Raw genomic sequence first — 22,520 nt, 5'->3', positions numbered from 1 at the left:
AGTGAGATTTGGGAACAGGCCAGAACTACCTATTATGAGCAAAGGCATTATGGCAAGGTTTACCAGTTACAAGCTGAATCTTCAACATGTAAACAGGGAAACCGTAGTTTGTCTTCATATTATTCAGCCCTTACCTCCATATGGAAAGAAGTGGATCATTATTAGACTATAAAGTGGAAACATAATGATGATGCTAAGGCCTACAGGAAGCTGGTCTCTCAGCAACGTGTATTTGCTTTCTTGTTGGGACTGAACCTTGCATATGAACCGTTGAGGGTACAGATCCTAGGAAGCAAAGAGTTGCCTATGGTTCACGAGGTATGCTCCCTTGTTCAATCGGAAGAAAGTAGGCGAAATGTAATGGTTATAGTTGAGGGGGAGCAACAAGTTGCTTTGGCTGTAATAACTCCACGGGAAAGAAAAGTGACACTAAGAAGACTAATGCTAAAGATAAGTTGTTTTGTACCCACTGTCGGCGTTCACAACATACACGTGACACTTGTTGGGACATCCACGGGAAACCCAAGTGGGCAGCAAAGAATCAAGAGCAGGGTAAAGGCCAAGGTCAGAAGAAAATGAACACAACACATGTGGCAACCCAAGATACTCAGGTTGCCGGTAGTACCCGGGATCACCCTAATAAGTCTGTCCCCAAGGAAGATATAACAAATTCCTTCAGAGAGCACTTGGAATCTTATGGTAGGGCTTTGCGACAAATGGACAACTCAGTCACTGGTACTCCCTCTACTTCATTTGCATCTACTTCAGGTAATACGGCTTCTACATTCCATGTCACATCCATGGATTCCCCTTGGATCATTGACTCAGGGGCCTCCAACCACATGACCGGTAAGCCAAACTTGTTTCAGTCTTATAGCCTTTTGTCAGGAAGGGATAGTGTGAGACTTGCAGATGGTTCTTTTTCCTCCATTGCAGGCCAAGGATCAATATCTCTTCCCCATGGCCTTAACCTGAATTGTGTATTGCATGTCCCTCAACTTCCTATAAATTTGTTTTCAATTAGTAGCATTACAACTCCTTGAATTGTAGTGTGACCTTTTTTGCTGACTCATGTGTTTTTCAGGACCTAACTTCTGGGAGGACGATTAGTAGAGGAAGCCTAGTGGATGGCCTTTACATTCTCGACAACGAAGCTGGTCTCTCAGTGTCATCCTCAGAGTCACATAGTCAGTCAAATAAGAGTCAAATTTTTTTGTGGCATAGTCGTTTAGGTCATGCTTCTTTCAAAATATAAAGTCTTTGTTTCCAGTTTTATTTAAGTCATGTTCAGTGTCAAAGTTCATGTGTCAAACGTGTCAGTTGAGCAAACAATGTAGAACAACTTTTCACTCAAGTAATAAAAGATCAAATGTTCCTTTTCATGTTGTGTATTTTGATGTATGGGGGCCTACCAATGTAATCTCTGAGGGCGGATATAAGTACTTTATCACATTGATCGATGATTACTCTCGCTATACATGGGTAATTCCTATGCGTAGTAGAGGCAAAGTTCGAAAGATAGTGAAAGACTTCCAGAGGATGGTGTTTATGCAGTTCCATGTTGAAATACAGATCTTCCAATCCGATAATGCAAAGGAATACTTCCATGGGGAGCTCAATGAGTTCTTTGCCTCCCACGGATCTATTCATAGGAGCTCATGCGCCAGAACACCACAACAAAATGGTGTTGCAGAAAGGAAAAACAAACACTTCCTTGAGGTAGCTCGTGGGATGATGTTACATATGAATGTTCCAAAAAGGTTTTGGGTGGATGCTATACTTGCAGCTGCTTATGTCATCAATCGCATGCCCTCCAAAGTGCTGAACTACATGGCCCCTCATCAATTATTGTACCCTCAGTCTCCTTTATTTTCCATCCCCATGAGAGTCTTTGGTTGTTGTGCCTTTGTCCATGATTTGTCTCCATCCCGAGGTAAGTTAGACCCTCGGTCCATTCCTTGTGTCTTTCTGGGGTATCCCTCCTCTCAAAAAGGGTATCGGTGCTTTGATCCAGTTAGCCGTAAGTTTTTTGTGTCTATGGATGTGTCCTTCTTTGAGTTTGAGCCATTTTTCCCTTCTCCTCAGGGGGAGAGTAGTAGTGTGGAAGAGGAGAAACAGGTTCAGGTATCTCTTCCTTCTATTCCAGACCTTACTCCCTTCTATGTCTTCCAACGTACACGTCGTAGAGATCAACGGTGTGATAGAGATATGGAGCAGCCAAACACTGAGCAACCGACACCATTAGACTCCCAGGAGGTAAGTCCACCCCATAACCCTGCTCCTACTGTGGATGACCTTGACATTCCTATTGCCCAACGAAAGGGAGTCAGGTCATGCACTACCAAACACCCCATTGCCCATTTTGTCTCCTATGATCACATTTCCCCCTCATACCGTGCCTTCCTATCTGCAGTTGATTGCATTCCTGTTCCCAGAAATGTTGCAGAAGCCTTAAAATGCCCTGAATGGACAGATGCCATGAAGGAGGAGATTAATGCTCTTCACAAAAATCAGACTTGGGAATTGGTGGATCTTCCAAAGGGGAAAGACCCTGTGGGGTGTAAATGGGTGTTCACGGTTAAGCACAAGGCAGATGGAACAGTTGAAAGGTACAAAGCAAGATTAGTAGCCAAAGGGTACACACAAGTATACAGGGTTGACTATGATGAAACTTTTTCCCCAGTGGCTAAGATGAACTCAATTAGGGTTCTTCTGTCCTTAGTTGCTAATCTTGATTGGGAATTGCATCAATTGGACATAAAGAATGCTTTTTCTGAATGGTGACTTAGAGGAGGAAGTATACATGGTTCAACCCCCTGGATTTTGTGCCAAGGGGAGTGAAAATAAGGTGTGCAAGCTGCGAAAGTCTCTTTATGGCTTAAAACAGTCTCCCAGAGCCTGGTTCAGTAAGTTTCACATGGCAGTTCAACAGATGAGCTTCAAACAATGTCAGTCTGATCATACACTCTTTGTGAAGAGATGTCAGGAACAGGTTGCTGTATTGATAGTATATGTGGATGATATCATCATTACAGGAAGTTGGAGCTCAGAGATACAGAACTTGAAGCAATTCCTTGCATCTAAATTTGAAGTGAAAGATCTAGGCCCCCTGAAGTATTTCCTTGGGATTGAAGTTGCTCGCTCAGAAAAGGGTATCTTTGTCTCTCAAAGGAAATACACCCTTGATCTATTACAGGATACAAGCAAATTAGGTGCAAGGCCGGAAGATACTCCTATGGATGCGGACCACAAGTTAGGTGACTGTGTTGGTGAACCTCTGAAAGATGTGAAACAGTTCCAAAGGTTAGTGGGAAAGCTGATTTATTTGTCCATGACCCGTCCAGACATTGCCTATTCCGTTGGGGTCCTAAGCCAGTTCATGCACTCTCCTAAGAAGCCACACATGGAGGCAACAGAGAGAGTTCTTAGATACTTGAAGAAATATCCCGGAACAGGCCTACTATTCAGTAAACACAATCACCTAAAGGTGGAAGTCTTTACAGATGTTGATTGGGCAGGAGCTGTGGATGACAGAAAGTCCACTAGTGGGTATTGCACATTTGTGGGAGGAAATCTGGTGACCTGGAAAAGCAAGAAACAAAGTATGGTAGCAAGGTCAAGCGCTAAAGCTGAATATAGAGCTATGGCACATGGGGTGGCTGAAGTCCTTTGGCTAAAGAATCTTCTAGGGGAGCTTGGAGTTGTTGTTCATAGTCCTATGTCCCTTTACTGTGACAACAAGGCTGCAATAAACATCGCCAGCAACCCTGTCCTACATGAGGACCAAGCACATTGAGGTGGACAAATACTTCATAAGGGAAAAATTGGAAAAAAGGGAAATTTGCATTCCTTATGTCAACTCCAAGGAACAACTTGCTGATGTTCTCACAAAGGGGCTTCCATGCTCGCGGCACAATGAGTTATGTGACAAACTGGGCATGATAGACATATTCAGCCCAACTTGAGGGGGAGTGTTGTAAGGCTTATTTAATTGTTACTTTATAGCTGTTGTTAGTAGGCTGACTTCTTAGGATACTGTCAGTTAGTTACTTGTCTTTTTTTCTTATTATTTTTGGTTCTAGGGTGTGCCGCCAGGGGCATACTTGTAATTTCTATTCCTTTATTAAGTTAATATAAATAGAAGACTGGCGGCAGCCAGTAGCATCTTTCTTCTCTCAATTGTACCTCTCTTTCTCTCTCTCTCTCTCTCTCTCTCTCTCTCCCACTCTCCATAAATCATTACAGCATCCAACTGGTTTCTTCCCCTCAGGAAGATCTACTAATTCCCATGTACTATTTTTATGTAAAGCATTAATCTCTTCCTTCATAGCATCTATCCATTCAGGCACCAAAAGAACTTCTACCACATTCTTAGGAATAGGAACACTATCAATGGAAGAAAGGAAGGCCCGAAAGGAAGGTGAAATGTTCTCATAGGAAACAATGTGGGAAATGGGATGTTTAGTGGTGTAAGACCTAGCACCCTTCCGGTGAGCAATAGGAAGGTCAAGGTCATCAGCAATAGAAGTATCAATAGCAATAGGGTCAAGAACATCAATGGGAACCAAGGTACCTAATTGAGTAGGATCCGCACATAGAGAGTTTGATGGCATTGGTGGTATAGCTTCTAGGTGCTCCACAATGCTTGAAAATGGTTGGCCTTTGTGACGACGAAAGAAAACACAAAAGGGAGGAGGATCAAGAAGAGGAGGGTGCTGAACCAGTTTCTCCTCATTCCTACACTCCCCCTAAGGAGAAACAGGGAAGAAAGGCTCACTCTCAAAGAAAGAAACATCCATATAAACATAATACCTTTGGGAGACGAGATCAAAGCACCAGTATCCCTTCTGAGTGATAGAGTACCCCAAGAAGATGCAAGGAATAGCACGAGAATCCAATTTTCCACGGGTGGGTGACAGGTTTTGAACACAACAACAACAACCAAACACATGAGGAGGAATAGAAAGGAGAGGAACCTTAGGAAAAAGAAGTTGATGTAGAGCTTTGCACTCTAACCAGCGAGAGGGCATATGATTAATGAGATAGGTAGCACAAAGGACAACTTCAAGCCAAAAATGTTTCGGGACATTCATATGAATTAGTAACCCCTGGGCCACTTCAAGAACATGTCGGTTCTTTCTTTCAGCAACACCATTTTGTTGTGGTATTCGGGCACATGAGCTACGGTGAAGTGATCCACGCGAAGCAAAGAACTCCGTGAGATCATTATGAAACTATTATTTGGCATTATCGGATTGAAAAACTTGGATTTCAATTTGAAATTGGGTGAAGATCATTCGGTGAAAATCTTGGATATTTGGTACTTCATCCCTGGTTCGCATGGGATACACCCATGTATATCTAGAGTAATCATCAATAAAGGTAATAAAATACTTGTAGCCACTCTTAGATGGTAAAGCAACAGGGCCCCAAACATCAGGATGAACAATATGGAAAGGAAATTCAGATTTATTAGTCTTTGAAGAAAAATGAGTTCTACAATGCTTACTCAATTGACAAGTTTGACATGTAAATTCTGACACTGACACTGACTTAAACTCTAGAAACACCATTTTTAAGGACTCAAAAGATAAATGACCAAGACGACTATAACATAAATAGATCTGACTCTTACTAAACTAACTCTTAGACTCTATGACTATAAGACCAGCCTATTCTCCAGCATGTAGAGCCCATCCACCATACGTCCTCTACCAATCGTCTTCCCCGAGGCTAGGTCCTGGATCACACAGTAAGAGGGGAAAAAGGTCACTGAGCAGTTTAAAGAATTAATGATACTACTAACAAAGAACAAATTAATAGGGAATTTTGGAACATGTAAAACATTAGACAAGGTGAGGCCAAAGGGAAGAGAAATGGTTCATTGACCAGCTATGGTAGAATATGATCCATCGGCTAGTCTCACCTTGTCTCTTCCAGAGAGGAGGTGGTAGGTCTAAAAATAAGAGGACTTACTAGTCATATATTTAGATGCTCCAGAATCAATTATCCAAGGAGAACCAGGGGAATGGGACGATACATGGAAAGTTGTGGCAGAGTTACCTGATGTAGACACAAATGAAGTTGAGGTAGAAGGAGAGAAGAAAAACAACCTTTTGAGAAGAAAGGACTGTTTAGAAAGATGCAAAAAATCAAAAGAAAGTAGCAGAAATCAGAGTTCAAGAGGAGAGAAGATGAAGAAGAAGGTTTATGATTTTTTACAACCCGAAACCGACTGGTGCTGAAGAAAACCCGGCCGACTCAGGTTGGGCCGGTCCGGGTTGGTCGGTTTGGTCGGGTTGGGTCTTCTTATGAACAGCCCTACCCCGAAGCACCAAAAAGCAAAAAATCCGGCGTTCGGAGCTATATTCAGCGCTACTGAACACCACCTAAGGCAAGTAATTACATCCTAGGGAAGTCCTAGCCTTTCTTCCTCCTTGATAACCCCTATCCTAGGGAAGTCCTAGCCCTTCTTCCTCCTTGACATATTTAATGAAGAGAAGATGTTTAAAAGGCTAAGAGAGAGAGAGAGAGAGAGAGAGATACCTATTGAAATCTCTTAATTTTCTCCTATTTGATTTATATGGTCCATTTCTATGGTTTTTTGAGCCTTAAATGTAAAATAATATTTCTTCTAATGATTCCTTAAAAGGTTTATTAACTAATTCCATATTTCTAGAAAACTTTACTGATTTTTTTGATTTTCCAAATATCTTAACAAAATTAGTGAACTTTCTCTGAGAAATCTCCATCTCTACATGGCAAAATGTCCAAAAATATCAAAATTACAAATTATGGCATCAATGCAACTATTAAGTATGGATGCATTTTAAATCTTGATGAGATCATTTTGAAAAGAAAACCTACATGTGATCCTCAAAACCTACTTCAATAAATGTATGAAATGTGTGGCCTTAGCATAAGGCATCTAAAGGTGTGATGAATGTTTCTCATAGTTTTAGGCATAAGCCTTGAGGTGCACCTTCAGGTGTAAGCCTCATAAACCTTTTAAAGCACTGTCATAGACATGTATCATATATGTAAAAATATTTCCACTCAAGATAGAGAACAAAAAAGTATGTACCTCTCCTGACACTGAAAGACCCAATTGCTCTATTCTCACATTTTCCTCCAGATCTTCTAACTTCTTTTCATAGTGATCAACAGGATCGACTTTACGTCCAAACAATCCCAAGAATCCATCACGCATAAACTTTTGTTGAGTAGAATTTTTTGATTTCATGTGGATAAGCCTGTTATATAACAATTTTGCATCTTTCTGTAGATGATACAAATAGAACATAATTATCAAAAATTTAGTGCATTAGATATAAAATGTGTCAAATTCTTTTAAGAGATGATTCACAAGACAAACAAGGGGTAATGCAATGGAATATGTGTTAGCTAAACAAGAAGGGATGCTTGCGCTGCCTATATTTATTGCTCTTTAATAAAACTTTACTTTCACTTATCAAAAAAAAAAAAAAAGAAGGGACCTTTGAAAGATGTCCTACTCTCAGATGGAAGTTTTATTCTTGGCCTATCATCCAAGGGAAATTGATTGAAGTCAAACCATCCTCTTACTGTGACAACAATGCTTTGTTTATGATGAATAATATAATAGTCACATTTTTTTGTGTGAGCTAACCATGCTCCACTGATCAGTGCCGTGGTGCATGCATCATGCTTATAGCCTTTTGAGAATAAATGTATATGTAAAATTTTCAAGAAGTTATATGCTGAACGAATTGAAAAACCAATAAATGTTTGCGCATGTCAGGAAAAAATGTTCTGAAATTAGGAACATATCATAAATTGTGTAGAAGGTTGACTGAAGTTGGTTGTAAATCATAAGATCATTTTAGTTTTTAGAAATTTGACAACAAACTGAAAATATATATTGAAGAATTAAGTACATAGAAAAATGATCTTACCCCATCTTCAATCTACATCAACCATATGAGTAATTAATTGAACAAGATGATATAATCAAGTGTGGCATCAAAGTCAATCTACCCATGGACAATTTTTCTTTAATTTTTCTATTAATCAATAACAATAACAAATAGTAATTTATTAATATGAGTAAGAAGGAAAACATATGCATAGAAAAAGCAGTTTGAACCAAAATACCCCATATTCAAGAAGCCCATAGACTATCCTGGAATTATGGGCTGGTCTGGTTTAATGCATTGTGATTGTAGCATAGTTGTTGAGGTGTATAGGCTGTTGAGAATGGTTAGACGGGTGTTTTTGGTCATTTTCTCCTTTTTTGTACTCTCTCTATATTTGGGCACCCAGATAGGGGCCTTCTTGTAATTATTAATTTTCAATTATAAAGTGAACTTTTGAGGGTGTGAACAGTGAACATCACACACCTCTCGACACTTCCCTTTCTTCTTCTCTTCTTCTTCTTTACTTCTCTCCTTTCTTTCACTCTCTTGAAACCCTAATTTCTGCAACTTGGTATCAGAGCAGGTAGAAGCATCTGGGAGTTGGTTTTCTGCTGATCTCCTACCCAGAGGCGAACTGCTGATGTCAGACCATTGCCGGATTACGTCAGAAGTCCATACAGGTGTCGGCGGCAGTCTATGAAACCAACACAGTTTGATTCGCCCTGACTTCAGAAAAATTTTGGTATGACTCTTGTCGATATATGAAATTTCTATGATTTTTGGTGGATTTTTCAAGGAAAAAATCGCAGAAATTCCAGATCTGATGTCGACCCATGTACAGCAGGTTTAATGATTTTTTTCATTTGTAAAACCTAGACCATTCAGGTCGTTTTTCAATTTGGGATTGACAGGAAGTAGTCCCGTAATTTTCTAAGCACTATGTGATTTTTGGGAGATTTTTTTCGCAGTCCATACAGGTTTCGGCGGCAGTCTATGAAACCAACACAGTTTGATTCGCCCTGATTTTAGAAAAATTTTGGTATGACTCTTGTCGATATATGAAATTTCTATGATTTTTGGTGGATTTTTCAAGGAAAAATCACAGAAATTCCAGATCTGATGCCGAGCCATGTACAACAGGTTTAATGATTTTTTTCTTCTGTGAAACCTAGACAATTCAGGTCGTTTTTCAATTTGGGATTGACGGGAAGTAGTCCCATAATTTTCTAAGCATTGTGTGATTTTTGGGAGATTTTTTTCTCCCTCTATTTTGCCGCCAACCTAGTTTTTTGGGTCTTCCTTCGGTTCTTAACCGTGGGGTAACGTGTTTTTGGGTCTGGAACCTCGATTATTGGGGGGCCTTTTTGGTTGGTGAAAAGGTGTCTTGTTAGAATATGGAACCATCTAAGGATTTTCAGATGGTTCCCAGGAACTACAAATATTTCCAGTGGTATAATAACCACTGTTAAGCTGGATGGAACTAATTTTTTAGAATGGTCTCAGTCTGCTAAATTTACCATTACTGGGAGGGGTAAACTGGGATTCATCACAGGAAGGGAAGTGAAGCCGAGTCCTGAAGACCCGAAATTTGCAAGGTGGGAACAGGACAACTCCCTTGTTATGTCATGGCTGATTTGCTCAATGCAAACTCATATTGCTCGAAATTACATGTTTCTTCCATCTACCAAGGATATTTGGGACAGGGTAGTTGCTACTTATTCCCAAGTTGACAATATTGCTAGAGTGTATCAGCTTCGGAGGGAAGCTTGTAATTTGCGTCAGGGGGAGAGGTCTGTTGCTATGTATTTCTCTTCTCTACAGTCTATCTGGGAAGAAATGGATCACTTGAAAGCTCTAGTTTGGAAGGACCCTGAAGAGGGTGAGCAGTATCGAAAGTACATAGAGGAGACTAAAGTCTTTGATTTTTTGGCCGGCTTGAACCTAGAGTTTGATTTCACCAGACAACACATTCTTGGTGCAGGTGTTGTTTCTCTTGCTACTGCTTACTCTCTTGTACAAGGGGAAGAAAGCCGAAGAACCGCCATGATGCAATCCTCTGTGAGTGATCATTCTGCCTTTATGTCATCTCTCATCTTGACCCAAGCAAAATACTCGCAAGCATCCCATTGCAGATAAGGTCGAGGATGTTATTTGTGAGTACTACAAGAAGCCAAGACACACTAAAGAAAGGTTCTGGAAGCTCAATCATCATCTAAAACCGGAGAAGTACAAAACCGAGAAGAAGGGCAATGCTCACTTGGCTACAGTTGGTAATGATGTTCAGCCCTTGGATGTGCTTGACTCCGCTAATGTAATGGACAAACTCAGGAATATATTGTTGCAGCTAGAGAAGGGTGGTACATCCTCATCATCTGGTTCTGGACTTAGTAATCTATCTAGTTCATATGCCAAGACAGGTATTGCACTAGCTTGTTTCACCTCCTTTATCCCATGGATTGTAGACTCTGGGGTCAGTGCCCATATAACTAGTATATCTTCACATTTTACCTCATATAAGTTAACCCCGGGGAAGGGCAAGATTACTGTTGCGGATGGATCTCAGACCCCAATCTCGGGTCAGGGTGAAGTCAGAATCACTAATAACCTTTCCCCGGCTATTAGTGCCCGGGCATGTAGACTCTGTTCTACATGTGCCCGGGCTACAAAAAAATTTATTGTCTGTTAGTTCTCTAACAAAATCCCACAATTGCTCAGTGACCTTTTTTCCCACCCATTGTGTTTTTCAAGACCGGAGCATGGGGAAGACAATTGGAAGTGGGCATGAAATGGATGGAGTCTACCTCCTAGGTGGACCTTCAGAGCATGGATTGTCAAGCCAGATTGAGTCTTGTTCCAATGAGAAAATGAGTCTTTTGAAATTATGGCATTGTCGCCTAGGTCATATGTCTGTCAATTCTGTGAAATTTTTGTTTCCAAACTTCTGTGTCCAAATCAAATTTTGAATGTGAAGTTTGTCATTTATCCAAACAATGTAGAAACACATATTTTGCAAGCAGTAAAAGAAGTAATGGTGCTTTCCATTTGATCCATACTGATGTTTGGGGCCCATATGTTGTCCCCTGTATAGGGGGGTACAGATATTTCATTCTCTTCGTTGATGACTACAGCCGGTATACATGGCTTTACTTGATGAAAAGTAGAGATGAAGTTCCTATGATTGTTCAAAACTTCATGAATATGGTCGAGACACAATTTGAGAAAAGAGTTAAGATAATAAGATCTAACAATGCCAAGGAATACTTTGAACATCACTTGCATAGACTTCTTGAAGACAGGGGCACTATTCACCAAAGTTCATGCAGTCATACTGCACAACAAAATGGGGTGGATGAAAGAAAAAACAGGCATGTGGTTGAAGTTGCTCGAGGCTTATTGTTCCAAATTCATGTTCCAACTCGTTTTTGGGGTGATGCTATTGAGACAGTTGTATATCTCATTAACAGACTCCCATCAAGGGTCCTTAACCTTCATTCTCCTCATCAACTACTCTTCCCTGATGAACCTCCTTTTAATCTACCCCTTAAGGTCTTTGGTTGTGTTTGTTTGTTCATGATATGTGTCCTTCCCGGCGCAAGTTTGATCCTAAATCCGTTAAATGTGTATTCCTTGGTTACTCTCTAGTCCAGAAAGGCTATAGATGCTTTGATGCTCTCTCTGGAAAGAGATATGTCTCTAAGGATGTTACCTTTTTGGAATCCTCTTCCTTTTTCCAGTCATGTCGTCCTTCTCCTTAGGGGAAAAATGCAAGTGAAGAACCGAACTCCCTTCTACCTTCCTGTTCCTACCTCTATTCCTCCCTCTCTTCCTACCTCTATTCCTTCTCCTCCTCCTCCTCCTCCTCCTCCTCCTCCTCCTCCTCCTGTGTATCAACCTCGGTCCTGGCAGCAGTTTTTCATCAGGCGCAGTAAGAGGGTGGCTCCTGAAGCAAAATGCCCATCACAATCTGATTCCCCAGACTCAGGTAATCTTGAACCTCCTAACAATCCTATTATTGATTCTGACCTTGATCTTCCTATTGACATTTGAAAAGGGAAGAGGACATGTAGCAAGTATCCTATCACTAACTATGTGTCTTATGATGCTCTCTCCTCTTCCTATTGTGCCTATATTTCTGCTATCTCTTCTATTTCCATCCCTTGTAGTGTCACAGAGGCAATGCAGTGCCCCAATTGGAAGGAAGCTATGAACCAAGAAATGGAGGCCCTAATAAAGAACCAGACTTGGGAGGTTGTTCATTGCCCTAAAGATAAGATTCCTGTTGGGTGTAAGTGGGTCTATACTGTTAAGCACAAGGCAGATGGCTCCATTGAAAGATATAAAGCTCGGCTTGTAGCCAAAGGATACACTCAAACTTATGGCATTGATTATCTGGATATCTTTGCTCCAGTTGCTAAAATGAACTCTATTCGTGTGATCATATCTCTTGCTGCTCATTACTCATGGACTTTATATCAAATGGATGTAAAGAATGCCTTCCTTAATAGGGACTTATAAGAGGAAGTGTATATGGACTTACCACCTATGGGCTAAAACAGTCTCCAAGAGCATAGTTTGACAGGTTCAGGAATGCCATCTTAAAGATTGGCTTTTTTCAATGTCAAACTGACTACACCTTATTTATTAGAAGAGTTGATGGTAGAGTAACAATGTTGATAGTATATGTTGATGACATTGTTGTGACAGGTGATGATTGAAAGAATGGTAAGATCCATCATATGGACGCCAAAAGGGTTGCGGAATGGGTGGGCGAATTTCAAAAATTTCTTTCCATTCTTCCAACTGGGAATCACATTCCCTAAATTATCCAGGATATATCTTGAATCAAAACCGAACCAATTCTGAACCAAAAGGGGAAGGGAAGGGATATACCTGATCCGGAGAAGCAGTATCTCCCAACGTTGGTGTTCACGCCCAAAGAAAATCTCAAGGACTGCTCCCACTGAAGATGACACGGCGATGATGGAGCAGAACCAGCAGTGTTTGTCCCACGAACCAGGTTCTTCTGAAGAACTCGATGGAAGCAGAGAGCACCACACAAAATCAAGAACTTTTCTTGATCTTCCTTCACAGATAACTCGAATTGGCGAACTGCTTTTTCTTCTCTAGGGTTTCTGAGATCCTATATCAAGAATGCACTGTGTTCTGCGAAAATCCCTTAGGGATCGAATTCTTGTAATTCGAATTAGGGTTTTCTCCTCCTTTTCTTAGTGATTAAGAAACCTCCTAATCTCATTAGGAGTTATCCTAATCCAAATCTGTATTTGGATAAGGAGTCTTCTTAATCCTATCTGCAGATTAGATTAGCCCACTCTTGATCTTATCAGGAGATTACCAGATTAAAATCCTAATTTGAATTTGGTCTCCATGAGTGGATAGGGCCAAGACCCAGTCATTTTTGGCTTAACCTAATCTCAGATCCGCCCCTTTAAGTGACTGATCAAATCAGCCCAGTTCGAAATGGGCTTTAGGCCCAATATGTACTAAGTGCTCAATAGGCTTCCAAACTGCTGCCTAGTTGGGCTTCTTTGTATGGCGTGGGACCCAATCATTGATCTACACATCAGCCACATGGGTTCAGCCCAACCTTTGTTACAAGGCCTAGCCGAATTCACTAGAAAGCCCAGTGAACCCCTTGAGCCCATCACATGGACTCTGTAGGCCCAACACTTACACTAAGTGGTCCCTACGTCAAGCCATCTTATAAAAACCCAGGGACTGTGGGCAGATGCAAGATTAGCCCATCAGGTATAACCCTAAATGGCCTTACACTCAACCTCTCAGCCCATAATGATCAAACACTGCCCGACAAGAGAAGACCTCTCCCTCGGCTGCAAGGAACAGTGTTGCACTCTCTGCTACTATGGATCCCGGGAATTAAAACCATTTGCAAACATTTTGAAACTGTATATATCTATATATCTTATATATAAATTTTGCAAAACAAAATTCCAACGATTGAAATCAACTGCCGGCAATTTGGTTAAAATCAGAGAGAGTGCATCCCCGATCATTACCTTTGTCCGACAAAGGGGCTGATCCTGTCACTATGATCACCCACTCAGATGAATTCTCAGACTGTCCCAACATACCCAGGTTTTGACCCCCGCTAAGAATCTCACTGATTGGCATATCAAAGACATCCCAATCCGACACCCAGTGCAGTATTATAATCGAGTCTAGGGGTCAGGTGTAACTTTCCAGTTTTGCCCATCAATCTCCAAGGTCCAGGGCAATACTGGAAATCTGGTCCGGTTCAAAGATTCAAGTAATCCTACACTGCATGTGCTTTGGGTCTCACCCTGGCAGCTGAGACAGGCCACCCCAACACTTGGCAGCACACTAGTGCCAGCCTTGGCAGGATAAATCTCCCCAGACTTATCCAACGGCTGTGAACATTCTAAACTAACACAAGTCTCATTAAGTGTCTAGTTTAAGGGTCTTACATAGAAACATACCACACAATATGAATCAAACATGCACTTTATTCATTTACACTAAATGACAAAAGTACATCAAATTTGATTGGAGCTAAGGGCATACAAAACTGTGTAACAATGATATCATAAGTATCTCTCAGTTAAAGTCATTCCTTGCTTCTGAATTTGAGATTAAGGACATTGGTGATCTCCGATACTTTCTTGGCATTGAAGTTGCGAGATCCAAGAAGGGGATTTTTCTGTCACAAAGGAAATATGTGTTCGATTTGCTTCATGAGGTTGGGAAATTAGGGTGTAAGCCTGTAGAAAACACCAATTGATCCCAACCACAAGTTGAACTCTACTGAAGGAGAAGTTCTTCCAGACAGGGAGTATATCAGAGATTGGTGGGACGCCTTTTGTATCTTTGTTTGACTAGACCTGTCATTTCCTATGTTGTTGGAGTGGTTAGCCAATATATGCATGAACCCAGGACATCTCATATGCAGGCAGTTAACAGAATTTTAGCCTACCTGAAAGGATGCCCTGGCAAAGGGATGTTGTATTCCAACCACGGCCATCTAAAGATTGAGGCTTACATAGATGCTGATTGGGCAGGGTCCATCGATGATAGGAGATCTACATCCGGTTATTGTGCCTTAGTTGGAGGCAATGTAGTTTCCTGGAGAAGTAAGAAACAATCTGTGGTTGCTCGTTCTAGTGCTGAGGCTGAGTACAGGGCAATGGCTCATGGAGTGTCTAAACTACTTTGGTTGAAGACCTTATTGACTGAGATGGGCATCCAAACAAATGTTCCAATGAGACTATATTGTGAGAACCAAGCAACCATAAATATTGCTCATAATCCTGTCCAACATGATCGTACAAAGCATATTGAGGTGGATAGACACTTTATTAGAGGAAGAATTGTTAGCGGAGAGATTTGCCTTCCTTTTGTAAGGTCAGAAGACCAACTAGCTGATTGCCTCAATAAAGGTGTTCACCATCCAAAGTTTGCTAAGAACCTTTCCAAGCTGGGCATGATTGACAAATATGCTCAGCGTGAGAGGGAGTGTTGAGAATGGTTAGACAAGGGTGTTTTTGGTCATTTTCTCCTTTCTTGTACTCTCTTTGTATTTGGGCACCCAGATAGGGGCCTTCTTGTAATTATTAATTTTCAATTATAAAGTGAACTTTTGAGGGTGTGAACAGTGAACATCACACACTTCTCGACACTTCCCTTTCTTCTTCTCTTCTTCTCTTCTTCTCTTCTTCTCTTCTTCTTCTTTTCTTCTCTTCTTCTTTTCTTCTCTCCTTTTTTTTCACTCTCTTGAAACCCTAATTTCTGCAACTTAGGCAATAGGAAACAATGGAGTGCTTAGTCACCTACGCAATAGAATTTTACAAAATAAAAACTAAATACTAGGTTACTTCCTAGTTTACTAATAATGTTACTTTTTCTCTCAAAATATGGCAAATCACATTATCCAAAAGACAGTAGCATTCTAAATATATCAATTTCAATATTTCAAAGCATAACATTGTAAAATAATGAATATTAAATAAAGAAAAATTATGCCAACTTAGAAACTAAAGAAGCTATATTTTATGCTAAAAAAATTAAGATAGAGAGTAAGAAAAAGAGAAAAATAGCAAGTGGTGGAACCCCTGTTCTATTTAATGTATGTGATAAGAGAGAAAATAATAAACCTCTTATATACCTTTTCTTCTTCCTTTAATTTTCTCTTCTAAAACCATTGGATCGTTTATTTCTTATAGTAAAACCCTAGAACAAAGCATAAGTGATATATGCAACTATAATAATAATATTATAATAAAGTGCCCACATTGCAATTCTTGTCAACTAGGCAGATGCCTTATTGCCTAATTGTGCTAGTCTAGGTGCATTTTTCATTCAAGTCAAAGTGTTCAAGCTAAGTGCCCCACCAAGGGCACCTTGTCACCTAGGCAACACCTAGGAGGGTTCCAGGGCAATGCCTTCACAATTATGGATTTTGGAGGCTTGATCTAGGTATAAAAACATTAAAAATCTTAAAAAAGGTCATAAATAATGCAGAAAAACTCAAAAAATATTGTTAAATAGGTCATAAATAATACAGATAAACACAAATATGTTACTAAATGGGTCATCAATAATGCAAATAAGTTTCATTCTAGTAAGGGTTTTAAAACAAAAGCCCTTGAAAAAAGCAATGGCAAAATACAAAACCAAGTCCCAGTCAAAGTGATTAAATCACAAAATTCGAATAAGCTATAAGATTCAGGAATAAGGTTCAATCCTAAGATTTCAATTGAAACTCTTGGGAGTCACCATTCAAAACATACATTGTAAACTGTATAATTTTGAGAATATTGCAAGAAAACTAAAAGATAGTTGACAACTAAGCATCATAATATGCTTATTCACCCCAGCAAAAGAATCTAAAAATATTTCATATTAGCACATAAAACTGCAAAAACAAATGGGGAAGAGCTGGTAAAAATTCACAACAAAATGCTTACAATTAGACCTTGAACTTTGTTTGTTCGCCGGACCACCAAATGTGATAGATATGTGGCAGGATGATATTCCATAAAAAAACTCTCAACAATTCCACTGAAGCTGTTCCCAGCAGATCTGGGGATACCACGGACCAAAATGGTGAACTGATGTGGTTGAGGTTTTGATGAATAAAAGTAAGCAAGTCTCTTCATTGAAATATACTTATATTCCTGCAGAATCAAATGATATTTAGCATCAAACAATCTGTGTGTGTGTGTGATCAGGAACATGAAATTAGAATTTATTAATGTAGGATGTGAAGAATAAATGAATCCCAACCCCAAAGTTTAAGATCTACAAACTAGTAGAATAACAGTCAAGGTTGACATACTTGACACAGTAATAAGCAGAATTACAGAATTATCCCCAGGTCTAGCAATCCCCATGCTAATGAGTTGTCAAAACTATTGACCAATCTAGGAATCCACCTGAACAAGCAACTCAGGAAGGATGGCAATGCTATCACTTCCCATATCAAGTGTCATAGGACACATGGGCCTTCTGCTCCAGAAGAAACCAAGTGACTGCTACTTAACTGTCTTCTTCAATTACACCCAACCAACCTGTTGAATGTGATACATATTAAATAGTGCAGGGAGTCCTGCCTTCAATAAGGTCCCTACTCCAGCTGGGCCCGAGTAACTCTTCATTATGTTCCCATGCAATCTCAAAAAAAATAACCAGAAAATATTTTCTATCTATAACTATATATCTAGAGGGATGATTAGGGCACATCCTTTGTTAAAAGGTGGAAGGTGCCCTATAGTTCGATAGAACAAGAAGAGAGAAGAGAGGAGGAGAAGGAGGAAAGGAGAAAGAGAGAGGAGAAAAGAAAAATCTATTCAAAATCAGTAGCTGGTGGCGCTTAAGTTAGTATTTATACTTAGGGTGGCAGCTTATAATAGTTACAATGGGAAAGGCAAAAATGCCCCTACTAGGCCGCTACACATTACAACACTCCCCCTCAAGTTGGAGCATATATGTCAATCATGCCCAACTTGTCACACAGTTCATTATGTCGCAAATAGTGAAGACCCTTTATAAGAACATCAGCCAGTTGTTCCTTGGAACTGATGTAAGGAGTACAAACTTCCCCCTTTTCAAGTTTCTCCCTTATGAAATGCTTGTCAACTTCAATATGCTTGGTCCTGTCATGAACTGGATTGGCTGCAATATTAATGGCTACCTTTTTGTCACATTAGGGAGACATTGGGCCATCAACAGAGAGGCCCAACTCTCCAATCAAATCCTTTACCCATAGTACTTCAGCAACTCCATGTGTCATGGCCCTATACTCGGCCTCAGCACTAGATCTGGCCACTACACTTTGTTTTTTGCTTCTCTAAGTTACCAAGTTTCCACCAACAAAGGTACAATATCCACTAGCTGATTTCCTATCATCAATAGCTCCAGCCCAATCTGCATCTGTGTAGACTTCCACTTTCATATGACCATGTTTCTTGAAAAGTAACCCAATTCCTGGATACTTCTTCAGATATCTAAGAACCCTCTCAGCTGCCTCTAAATGGGAAGATGTTGGTGCATGCATAAACTGACTAAGGACACCAATAGCATAAGCTATATCTGGACGAGTCATTGATAGGTAGAGAAGTCTTCCTACCAACCTCTTAAACTTCTTGACATCTGTCACTGGTTCTCCAATACAATCACCAAGCCGATGGTTTTCCTCAATAGAAGAATCTACAGGCTTTGCTCCTAACTTTCCCGTGTCCTACAAGAGATCTAGGACATACTTCATTTGGGAAATGAAGATGCCCTTTTTTGAGCGGGCAACCTCAATACCAAGAAAATAATGTAGTTGTCCCAAATCTTTCACCTCAAACTGCATAGCAAGGGATTCTTTGACCTTTTGAATCCTAGAGTCCCAATTCCCCGTGATCACAATGTCATCAACATAGACAATGAATACCACAACATTCTTTTGGTTTCTTTTGACAAATAGAGTATGGTCAGATTGGCACTGTTTGAACCCAATTTTCTGAAGAGCCAAGTGAAATCTGCTGAACCAGGCCCTTGGGGATTGTTTCAAACCATATAAAGACTTTTTCAATTTGCAAACTTTCCCTTCACACCCTTGTGCTACAAACCCAAGAGGCTGAATCATGTAAACTTCTTCTTCCAGATCCCCATTTAAGAATGCATTTTTTATGTCCAATTGATGGAGCTCCCAATCAAAGTTAACAGCCAAGGATAGTATAGTCTGAATAGTGTTCATTTTATCAACCGGGTCCAAAGTTTTTGCATAATCAACCCCATACACCTGAGTATACCCTTTTGCAACTAAACTAGCTTTATACCTCTCAACCGACCCATATGCTCTATGCTTTACTGTGAATACCCACTTGCACCCCACTGGCTCCTCGCCTTCAAGAAGATTCACCAACTCTCAAGTGTTGTTTTTGTGAAGAGCACTAATTTCTTCCTTCATTGCCTTTGTCCATTTAGGTATAGATGAGGCTTCTGCAACACTTTTGGGAATGGAGACACAATCAATGGCAATCAAAAAGGCATGAAATGAGGGAGCAATGTTTTCATAGGACAAGAACTGAGCAATAGGATGCTTAGTAGTACATGATCGAACCCCTTTTCTATGAGCAATTGGAACATCAAGATCATTAGTAGGATCATCAATAGCAATAGGTTCAGTAATATCAAAGGGAACAAGGGTTCTTGGATTTTCCTTCAAGGAGTCAGATGGTGCTGGATGTATAATCTCAAGTTGCTCCATAGCCTTTGAATTCAGTTGTCCCTTACGGCGCCTCAAGAAGACACGAAATGGAGAGGAGTCAGGAATAAAGGGAAGAGGAATCTGAGGAGCTGGAGCTTGCCTCTCCTCCTTCACACTATTCTCCCCCTAAAGAGAGGCTTAGAAGAAGGGTTCAGATTCAAAGGACACATCCATCGATACAAAGTACTTATGTGTGACCGGATTGAAGCATTTGTAACTGTTAGAGTTAGCCGAATAAGGGTAGATTAGTCAACTCACCTTGGTTAAGTTATGAGCTTATGTGGCAGTCTTATTAGAGGTTCTCTGTCCCATACTTAAGTAGGGGCAGTTTAGTCCTTGTACATTTAATTAGAAGCCTAATCACTATTAAGAGGTCGACTGATAGGGTTTAGCTATCAGGTTCAACAGTTCTTTCATCTTCTTTTTCTTCTCTTCTTCTTCTTCTTCTCCTTCTCTTTCTTCTTCTCCTTACTGGTTCGGAATACTGTAGCTACAGTGAGAGGACTGATCAGAACCTAGAGAACTAGGTTGGTTGTTGCCCTGGTTCTTGGAAAAATTCCAAGAACAGGCTGTGTTTACAGTGACCAAATGGTGTAAGGGCTGCTACTGTAGGTGGCCGAATGGTGCAAGGTGTAATGCAATGGTACTAGTTGAGTTTTTGTTGGTCTTCTGGTGCCCTCTTAAAAGCATTAAAGCAGGTCTGTATTGTGTGTGACAGCTATGGCTGTGTGGTGGTGCTTGTGATGCACAAACTCTGTTGAGTAGTTGTAAGAGAGCTTGCATGTGGATAGTAAGTGCTGAATTAATGTCGGTGTAGTCTGTGTTTTTTTTTGTGAAATCAGTAGTGGTGTGGATAAGAACAAAGGCGTGTGTATCTATCATTGTGTTTAGGGACTGCTGTAGGTTCTGGAACATCAAACTCTTGACAGCAGCACTTAGTTGGTGATTGGGAATTCAGATTAGAGGCAGCATTGAAAGAGTATCATGGCAGCAATGGGAGATGGCTGTAGTGATCAGAAACCTAGTGCGGTGGTTTCCTCTGACTATCTAGGTGTACAGATGACCTCAATTAAACTGAATGGTGAGAACTATGTTCCATGGGCCAAGTCGGTGGAAGTTTTTCTCAAGGCAAAGAGAAAAGTGAAGCATGTGAAAGAAGATAAACCACCGGCTGACTCTCTAGGGTTTGATGATTGGGAACAGGAGGATGCTCAAATCATGACATGGCTATGGAACAGTATGGAACCCAAAATAAGTGCCAACTTCAGGTTCTTAGATACAACTAAGGACATATGGGAACATGCCAAGAAGCTGTATTCTAGGCAAGATAATACTACAAGGGTATATCAGCTCTATCAGGAGTACTTCGATCTGCAACAAGGAAATAAAACCCTAGAAGAGTACTATGCCAGTATGAAGAACCTCAGAAATGAACTCAATGTCTATCATCCTCTCACTCCAGATGTTAAGGTTCAGCAACAACAGAGGGAACAACTAGATGTCACAAGGTTCTTAGTGGGGTTGAAATCAGAGTATGAACCAGTTAGGGCCCAAATATTGGGGGGCTCTACCCTTCCTACACTTGAGGAAGTGTTTGCTCGGCTTCGCAGGATTTCTTTGGGACAGACAGAGAATCCCACACAGTCTGATAGATCAGCTTTTGTGACAGTCAGAGGAGGTGGACGTGGTACGAAAGGGGGAGTGGTTCCATATTTGGCCGTGGTGGTGGTCGTGACTCAGGGGGAGGCCGTGGCAAAGAAAAAGGCAGCTCTACAAGGAAGTGTACCCACTGTGGCAGGGAAGGACATTCCGTAAATTTCTGTTATGATCTTCATGGCCGCCCTCCCTCTAAATGGGCCAATCATGCTGTTGCTGGTGGGGTTGATGTCAGTGATAATCAACAGGCAGACCTAACTCCTTTCACATCTACATCTGTTTCCAAAAGGGAGATGGTGAGTGTACCGCGTGATGAGTATGAGCGGTTCCTTCAGTCCACTTCACAACACACTACTGCTACTCTTGCCCACTCAGGTATAGCTTGCCTGTCATCTAAAACCTCTCCTTGGATTACTGACTCTGGAACCTCTGATCACATGACCGGGACTCCAATTGTGTTCTCTTCTCTCTCTGAAACTTCCACATCTCAAACTGTTACCCTTGCCAATGGTTCCTCCTCTCCCATCTGTGGTGTTGGCAATGTTGACATGGCTTCTCTTTCTTTATCATCTGTTCTATATGTCCCTAAGTTTCCATTCAATCTTATGTTTGTTAGTAAATTAACCAAGACTTTTAACTGCTCTGTTACTTTTTTCCCTTCCTCTTGTGCTTTTCAAGATCTCAGGACGGGGAAGAAGATTGGTGGGGGGCATGAAGCTGGTGGATTGTATTACCTTGACGGTGGTGGATCGTCAGTTGCACTTCAGACGTCACTCACTCCTCTACAGTGGCATTGTCGACTGGGACATCCTTCTCTCAAGGCACTCAAGATACTAGTTCCGTCTTTGAGTCATTTGTCAGTGTTACAGTGTGAGTCGTGTCAGTTTGGGAAACATCGTCGTGTTTCCTTCAGTCCTAGAGTTGAAAGTCGTATGTTGAGTCCTTTTGCTTTGATTCATTCAGATGTTTGGGGCCTGATCAAAATAGAGTCTTATGATGGTTACAAGTATTTTGTCACTTTTATTGATGATTGTTCAAGAATGACATGGATTTATTTAATGAAAGAAAGGAGTGAATTATTTTCCATTTTTCAAAAATTCCATGCTGAAACGTACACAATTTGGTGTTCCAATCAAAGTTCTTCGTTCAGATAATGGTCGTGAATATTTTCTAACTTCCTTTCAACAGTATTTAGAACAGCATGGCATCATTCATCAAAC

The 22,520-nt window shown here is 40.6% G+C and overlaps 1 protein-coding gene across 3 annotated transcripts in view; it reads right to left on the bottom strand.

The window, feature by feature from the left end:
* LOC104598288 (hyperosmolality-gated Ca2+ permeable channel 2.3-like) overlaps positions 1 to 22,520 on the bottom strand; it is a 93,462-nt gene that overhangs the window by 13,467 nt on the left and 57,475 nt on the right. For all 3 annotated transcript variants that reach the window (XR_016084056.1, XR_016084057.1, XM_010260280.3), the window contains exons 5-6: positions 16,856 to 17,065; positions 7,085 to 7,279 (exon numbers count right to left, since the gene is read on the bottom strand). Coding sequence is in view for 1 of the 3 variants with exons in the window: in XM_010260280.3 (XP_010258582.1) it covers positions 7,085 to 7,279; positions 16,856 to 17,065 (405 nt within the window). In the remaining 2 variants the exon portion in view is untranslated. The remainder of the gene's footprint in view (positions 1 to 7,084; positions 7,280 to 16,855; positions 17,066 to 22,520) is intronic.

Source organism: Nelumbo nucifera, chromosome 3 (genome assembly GCF_055504915.1).
Source record: "Nelumbo nucifera cultivar China Antique chromosome 3, China Antique-T2T, whole genome shotgun sequence".
In the NCBI taxonomy this organism is placed as follows: domain Eukaryota; kingdom Viridiplantae; phylum Streptophyta; class Magnoliopsida; order Proteales; family Nelumbonaceae; genus Nelumbo; species Nelumbo nucifera.
The sequence above is the reverse complement of the archived record's forward strand: the minus strand, read 5'-3'. Positions and strand labels throughout refer to the sequence as shown.